Here is an 8,163-nt window from a genome sequence, read left to right as displayed (position 1 = left end):
AGAAAATCCCACTTTTAATGAAAACATGTCTAGAATAAGACAAGAGTATGAGTTGGGAGTGAGACTGTGTTGGGTATATAACAGGTTCAAACCTCCACTGGATACTAATCTTTGATTCGATCTTGTATCTCACCTGTTATCTTTCACTGTCTAGTTTCCTCGTATTTGCTGTCAGTGGTATTTGAATAATCCTTATGAGATATTTACTCAAGAAAATTATTGATTTGATGCTGTGCTGAGGCCCCAGCTGCATTATTGTTCTTTGGCTTTGTTTTCATGTGGTTTCATCAGCCAGTTTGTTACAAGATTAGACAGCAAGTTAGATGCATGTCGAAGACCAAATAGATCCACAGATTTCTATGTTAATCCATTTTTCACTAAAGAAAAAACAAGTATAAGTATATTGTAAGAGGATAAAAGTAAAACATTTATGAAAAGGAAAAAAAACAACTGCTGGACTAACTAATCGACCTTACAGCAACAACCCTGAAGTCATTGACCTCTTTCGTTTCACCGAAACACCTCCGTATCCACAGCTGGTCTTTTTACAGATGGTCTCCAACTTCCTCCATTGGTTTTAATTTCCTTGAAGTTTCCTTGATTTAAAGAAACAACAGTCTTAACTGTCTGTTTTTCACTTGCTGCGAGGGGAAAATAACTACAAAAATAATCAATGTAGTCAGTTTGCTGCCTCTTTCCAAGATTGGCATTTTGTAGATATTATTGAATCCACCTATTCTCCACTGAGAACTAAAGAAATAACCCCAAACCCACTCAACAGTGAAGTATAGGAGGATAGGAGGAGCAATGCCCCAGTGGAGGGGATGTGTTATTTTATAACTCTACTTGACATGGTTTGAATTGAATGAACTGAAAGGGAATCTATTTCCATTTAATTACATTTTAATGAATAGATTTTTTTTTCTTTGTTAAAGCACAAAAACTAAGAAGGAACCAGATTCCACTTTTAGCAACTTGATGCAAGATGAAAAATAGCTATTTCAATAACAGTCATCTGCCAATTGGTAGGTCTGGGGTTCAATTCTCAGGCTTGAGAGCACATGGCAAGACAGCAACCTCCACATTGCCCCAATTATACGAAATCAGTGAGGCTATGTTTACATCGCCCTCTGAAACCAGACTTCAAGTGATCACTTCCAATGAAAAGTCTGCGTAAATGTGTTTCGGGCTTCAGCGTTCAAAACTTTGTGTAGCTTTCAAGTTTCTACGACCGTTTTCAGGTTCTACGTAAAATAAATGTATGGATGGTGTCCCTCTTCATTGACAGAAGTGCTGAAAGTTTGAAAATTGATCATGAAGAAGGAATTCTATGACACCAAGTCTTCTGTATATTGCAATAGAGCTGTGAAAGAAAAACCCTGCCGCAAAATTCAAAAGATTTCTACCACTTTGAAATTTTGCACCACACCTCTTTCACCTGTAGGTGGCGCTTGTAAACAATAGAACATTTAAAAGAGGAAGAAACCCCACCCTGACTGTTCAGTGTGAACACCATGGATTCAAGAGCGCATGTTTAGCACATCAAATGTTGATTCGCTGTAACAAATATCCGGGTGCTGGGATACTCGCAGTTTGCACCTTAAATTTGAGTACGAATATTTGCGACTTCCAAGATCGCTGATTCACGATCTTTATAAATATAGTAGAGTCCAGTAAAAATATTCAAGAACAGGTTACATGATGTGTGATTGATTGTTACTGTTTACTGAAATTACAACAGAATGTTTTATAATATTAATCAATAATCAACAATCACTCAATTTTTCTACTTGAAAAAAAACAAACTTGCATTTGATCTGATCAAAACCGGAATACAAAAACTTTGCAAAACTGTCAAATGAATCAACTAAGTAGAGGTGGGATTATATACATTTGCTTCTTTCCACTAATTTTCAAGCAATCAATCAAACTCTACTTGACTTTAGCAAATAATTACTATATTTAATGAATCAAATGTGACATATTTGTGTCTTTGTTTGATTTTATTTTTGAATCAACACTGTAAAAAATGAAACATTGGATCAATTAACAAAAGCTCTGTTATTTTGTTACATAAAAAAAATGTTAGTTTTTAACATATTACATTTTCACGTTGAGTAAATCATCAACTTAAATTTTCAATTGGATTAAAATAACAAATTTTAAATGTAACAAATTACAGAGTTTTTGTTATTTGATCAAATGTTCCACTTTTGTCAGTGAAATAATTGCATAATTTCAGAACATAAAATGATGCAGAATGTTGAGGATGGAAAAACTATGGAAACCATTTTAAGCTTTTGTTCTTAAATGATCAAAAACAACCATGATGTTTATGCTTTTTATGTTGTTTAGGTTACTGCTGAACTTAAGCAGAGGGTAGACAAAAAAAGAAAAAAGTTTAAATTGACAAACACCATTTCTTTCTTTCTAAATCTTTGCGTTTTTTATTAGTTTTGTATATTCTGATCTCCTGTTCTAAATAAAGGCATACATGATGGTGATTTAATACATATAATTTTGATTTTAAGACATACACATAGGAATAAACTAGAGCTGGGTGATATGACGATATATATTGTGTGGGCGATAGAAAAGTGTCCGTTGTGGCATTTCTCTTCTATCGTTTATATCCTTTCTAGCCTAACTTGATCAATTATTATTTCAAATATGTCATTAAATACCCCGAGACAACTGACGAGGCGTAGGTGTTGCCTCGTCAGTGTGTAAACGAAAAAATAAAGGCAAATTAAAGAGATTCTTTACAAAGAAACTCCATCTTGTGGTTTTGCAAAGTGAAACTTCTTTACTTTCTTTGATTCGCACGCACGCAGGTTTTACAACATGCTTTACGTAATTTAACACAATTGCAGAACTATGGTTGTGGAAGAGCTTGAAGTTGTTGCCCCGGAGTTGAAACAGACAGATAGACTGATGCAGACAGGTCAAGAAGAAGTACTTTCACTAAAAGAGGGGGACGTCTGTGTTTTGGTTGCATTTTGGATTCAAGACGTCTGACGATGAGCAGAAGACTGAAGTATGTGAAGTATGCTAGGAGGCTATTCTCGCGCCAATCTTAACACAACAAACCTTCTATCACTCAAGGAAAGTCCACCGAAAGGAACAAATGAGATTATAGAAAATAAAAGTTAAACCAAGCTGTGGAGAAGGGCTATAACAAGTATCCAATCACTCAGATTCTCGCGATCTGTTACCGAATATTCGCAATGTCCATGATCACTGATTAAATACATTTAGTAGAGGATTTTAATTTATGAACTAAAACAAGCTGAAGATTTTTTAGACAAATGTGAAGGCTGCTGTAACTGAAAATATACTTTTTTTGTGGAATATCGCGATTATATATTATTTATGTGATATAAAATCCTTTATATTGTGATATACATTGTTTTTCCATATCGCCCAGCACTAAAATTAACATTATATTAAAAAGTAAGAATGGTGGTTCTATTCGTGAATCGAATCGGATCACCACCTAAGCAACGATCCACAGCCCTATATGTCCAGTGTGTACATCTCTTGAGTCATTTTTGTTAGAAGCTTCTGCAAATTTTTAAACCATTCCAATCAACAGATTTACCCATGATGCACCGAATGAGCTGACTCAGACGCACACAAGTAAAGTAGCAGCCTTCAGAGCTACAAATACCTACATGCTCATTATGCTAAACACTGTGATCCGAAGGAGCAAAGTATCAATTTGAAGTGCTATTGAACAGAAGTCCTCATTAACCTCTGGGCTGAGATTCAGGGCGATGGAGATAGGAAGGCAGGATTAGATGGATCCAATAGAAGCAAAGCGATATGTGTCAATCCTAAGTGAATGATGTTCACCTGCCCCATCTCTCATGTCAGGTAATGGCATCACTAAATGCATCCATTTACAATCACACCAAGGGCAACGAGGAGGCAGGGAGAGAGTGGAGGGGAGGCTGACGGATGAGTGGAGTGAAGCACAGAAAAGAAAAGAGGGAGTGGTGCAGAAAGGCGGGAGCTGCCGGTGTCTGTGTTCTGTGATGGGGAGGGGAAAGTCAGAAATCCAAGAGTCTGCTTAAGGGAGATAGCCGTGCCCTGGTGAGAGATCCAAAGACCCGGTGAAAAGACAGAGGAAGCCCATGAGGAAAAGAGCAGCGAAGGAGGCGAGAGACCGAACAACAGGCTGACAGCATCGCGGAATAGAACGGAAGACTGTTACTCTGCGCTGTTTGAACAGGCTGGTTTCCACAGTGACAACATGGGTGCAGTGGTGGGCACTTTGACCATGCAAACCAAACAGCGAAGACCATCGAGAGGTATGTCAACACTGGTCAGAGGGAAAGGAAAGATATGGTAGACCTACTGTAATTCAAATGTTGCCTTGTTTGGAAGCAAGTAATTAGTTAGGCAAGTAAGTTAGTCTGCCAACTGTTAGAGTTTATTTTTGTAAACATTTTATCCATCAGATCAAATTGAAAAGTTCAATAACCTGCTTTGAATTTTCATTTTTCCTTAAAAAATGTAATGAAAATTACAGATTTATTTGTTTTACAGAAACAAGGGTTATGGAGATATTAATAACATAATATTGAATAGTACTGCCAGGATGTGCAATGAAAATAGAGCTCTGAATTGGAACATTTGTTTTCTCTGCGGTTTGGACGTGTGATTGAGCGTGTGATTAGTGAAAGAGAAAAGCGCCGCAAACGAGGGTTTTGGAGCGAGAGCATGTGAATTAACACGCAGCTCACATATCATACCGTTCCCTGGCCTTACGCTTGAGAAGCCAGTTGTCATGGAGACTGGGTTGTAGGGGCATAAAATGCAAACACATATTCCATGAGGGTGAACGCTGACTTTATTAACAGAAATAGAGATTAAATGGAAAAAGTAGAGAAAGGCAGCACCAAAAAAATCCCTATTAATGAAATATTTGCATCAAAATAGAGCTACAAATGATCCATGTTTTTCTCAGCGTTTGAATTGGATGTGGAAAAGCACCCTATGGGACCAGCTGCGCACAATTTATAAGACATAAAATTAAAGAGATAAAGCTTTCCGCCTGGGGGAGAAATTAATACCAGCATTAGAAGACGACTGTTTGCCTGAATGCCCATCCATAAAGCTATCAAACATTTGAAGCGTATTGTGGCCTCATCTCTGGGATCTAATTTGCCACAAATTGCACATAATTGGTAAAGATAGTCAAATCCCAGATTAGATTAAAGAGCTAAATTAAATCTAAAAAAACTATTAAACTAAAACATTATTCCCCTTTTTACTATATCACTGCCAAAATAAATTTGAAAGAACATATTACATTACATTTTAAAATAGTCCAATCTGTTTGTCATGAACTCTAATGTGAGAAATAAAATCAAATTAGTACAGTAAAAACTTTAGTTATTTACGTATAAGAGAAGGGTTTTTAAGTAAAATATTTTTTGGAGTATAAGTTGCATTTTTTTGCATAGTTTGGCCCAGGTGCAACTTATATGTGATTTTAAAAATAAATGTATGCCCATATATTGTTTTTTTTCTACCAACTAGTTTTCCTTATAAGGGGCCATACCAAGAAAAAATACTGTTTGAGCTTTTAAGTGTATTATACTGTTCATTCCTCTCTATAAAGAACATTTTGATCCGTTCACGCATTTCTGATTAATCCTATAAAAACTGCGCTCTCAACAGCAGCCCCTCCCATACCCACAAAAACGAAGTGGTCCTCACGTGCTGATGTCACAGATTGTGAACCGCCCCCTCCAGGAAGTGTCTGCTCTGACATCTCCATCCTCAGTCTAACACCAACACCTTTCTCCACGGAGCTAGTGGTGATCAGCAAAAAAAACCTTTATTTTAGAAGAAGAATACTGTATATCTTTCAATTCTGTACTGTCTTTACAAAATTCCAGCTCAAACAGATGTTTGTTACTTTAGATGCGGGGCTCCTTTAAGACATACACAGATCCCGGTCGGGCACAGTCGTGCAGACGTCGAGTGTATTTGTGTTGTGAACCAGCGATGCCGGGGCTACTAAAATCAGATATATGGTATGTGGATACATCTTTGAAAAATTTGGATGCTGTTTGTCCTCCTCTTTTAGGCATGGGTACTGCGGTGAGGGAGGCGTACCTAGCGTATTTCTAAAGCCCATTTTTAGCAGATAAAGAGACTAAGTGAGTCACAAACTGACACCTATGTAATCAGACAGATGACGAGAAATGTAAAAAAAAATAAGAGAATAAAAATAAAGCATCTTTTATGATTATAGAAAAATCAAAACATTACAGTACACGTGTCAGCTGCAGCTCCAGTCAGAAAAGAAAATTCATACATTGGCATTTTTTAAAATTTTTTATTTTACCAAAGAAATGTTGAAAACGCACAAAAAAGGGTTATCACAGAATAGACATGTCTAAAAAATACAATTGTATTTTTATTTGTTTTTTAATAATGAAAAACTATATTCATCTTATTTAATTTACGTTTGTTAAGCTATATTTTGCAGGGCTTAACATCACTGCTCTGGAATTACTCACCAAATAGGCCTATCTGTTATTTTCTTCTTGGCTCCTGTGACTTATACTCTAAAATACGGTACATTAAATGTATCAACTTTATTGCAGAATTAGAACCCCAGAAAATCAGGCAGCTTTGTAAATTTATAGTCTGCAGGAGTTTTTAGAATCCAATTCTGCTGTCTTAAAATGTCAAAGTCTATTATTTGAGGGACAAAAATTTAAAAGGCTGTTCACTGGGGAGCAGCGCTCTTTAAAGCTTTGAAGTCCTGCTTTTGTAATCTGGCCTTTTAAATACAGAATTTGAGTAAAAGTGTTTCATAATCTATCTGTTCGCCTCTTATCCAGACCACATGTGCTGTGATCCTGAAGCAACATGTGAAACCCCAAATGTATTAAAATAGGCCCCTCATTGTACATCTTTATTCCAGAAAATCACAGACATGGACTTAGGATCTTGCTTGACACTACAGTAAAATTAAAGCTTTTTTAAATTTTTTTTCAAATGTCAATGACAAACGGATCCAATTCCGTATAAGATTACCATTTCTTGCTTTAGAGTTTAGCATTTACAGAGAGGCCAGAAGGTTTCTGGGTTAAAAAGCCATAATCTGTTAAGCAGTGAGTCTTAAAGTAGCTTGTATAATGAAGACTTCAGTTTCTGGTAGAGAAAAGCAGCCGGATTAACTTCACTCCTGCTCCTAATGATGAACAAAAAGCAGACTCAGGAATTAAATGAACATAAACGTAGGTCATGATTTTGCACACAAAGTATTGTTTCTTCAATAAAGATAACAGTGTGCTCAAACAAATTTTGGGGGCACTTCATTAACCAAAAAGGATGTAAACGATTATTTTTATAAAATTTTAACTGGTAGTTGAAGTTTTTGCATTGACTACCACGTGCTTGGGTTTAGGACATGTTTATCCACAATAAAGTGTTTAATATGTTTTTCTTTTTTTGAAAAAAAAATGAAATTTTGAAGCAGAAAAATAATTTTTTCCATGATTGTCTAATTTCTAATCAAACAATAGTGAAATCCCAAATTGCACCAAACACCATAAGAGAAAATGTATCAACAAAAGTAGAAACAGGTTTATATGGGGGTGTAGATTTGTACATGGGGAGCTGTGAAAGAGTTAACCTTGCAGCATGTACAGTGAGGAGTAAAGATGTTGTGCGTGCAGAGTTAGATAAATAAATCCTCCATCATGGAATCACTTGTTGTTGGTGTACCTGCTGGCTCCAAGAAGACAAGACTTTAATGGAGAACTAAACAGCTATTACTCAGTCAGTATATTTATTAGACTTATCAATATTGCACTGCTACCTTTATTTAACATGTTCTTGCTAATCATATGTATATTTTCTTCATGATGTTTTCTTTGTTGAAAGTTATAAACTGATGTCTCAATAAAAGTGTTAGACTTCCAACAAGCTCACTTCTGACCAGCTACACTGAAAAAAGTGAAACATTGGAATTAATTAACAATAGTTCTGTAATTTGTTACTTTATAAAAATGTTACTTTTAATCAAATTAGCTAATTATAAGTTGAGTGACTCTGGTGATGTTGACTCTGATATTGACTCTGGTGATGCTGACGATGGTGACGTTGACTCTGGTGATTTTGACTCAGACCAATCAC

General features: G+C 36.0%; 1 protein-coding gene across 3 annotated transcripts in view; it reads left to right on the top strand.

Annotated features, from left to right (window-relative positions):
- Positions 1 to 8,163, top strand: part of kcnip1b (Kv channel interacting protein 1 b) — a 42,235-nt gene that overhangs the window by 22,348 nt on the left and 11,724 nt on the right. Inside the window, exon 1 of one of the 3 annotated variants that reach the window (XM_024266356.2) lies at positions 3,979 to 4,313. The exons of the other annotated variants lie outside the window; for them this stretch is intronic. Within the exon in view, the coding sequence (XP_024122124.1) occupies positions 4,256 to 4,313 (58 nt within the window). The 5' untranslated portion in view covers positions 3,979 to 4,255. Of the gene's footprint in view, positions 1 to 3,978; positions 4,314 to 8,163 lie in introns of those variants that run through there. 3 annotated transcript variants of the gene reach the window in all.

Source organism: Oryzias melastigma, linkage group LG14 (genome assembly GCF_002922805.2).
Source record: "Oryzias melastigma strain HK-1 linkage group LG14, ASM292280v2, whole genome shotgun sequence".
Taxonomy (NCBI): domain Eukaryota; kingdom Metazoa; phylum Chordata; class Actinopteri; order Beloniformes; family Adrianichthyidae; genus Oryzias; species Oryzias melastigma.
Note: the sequence above shows the minus strand (reverse complement) of the source record. Positions and strands in the feature narration are given on the sequence as shown.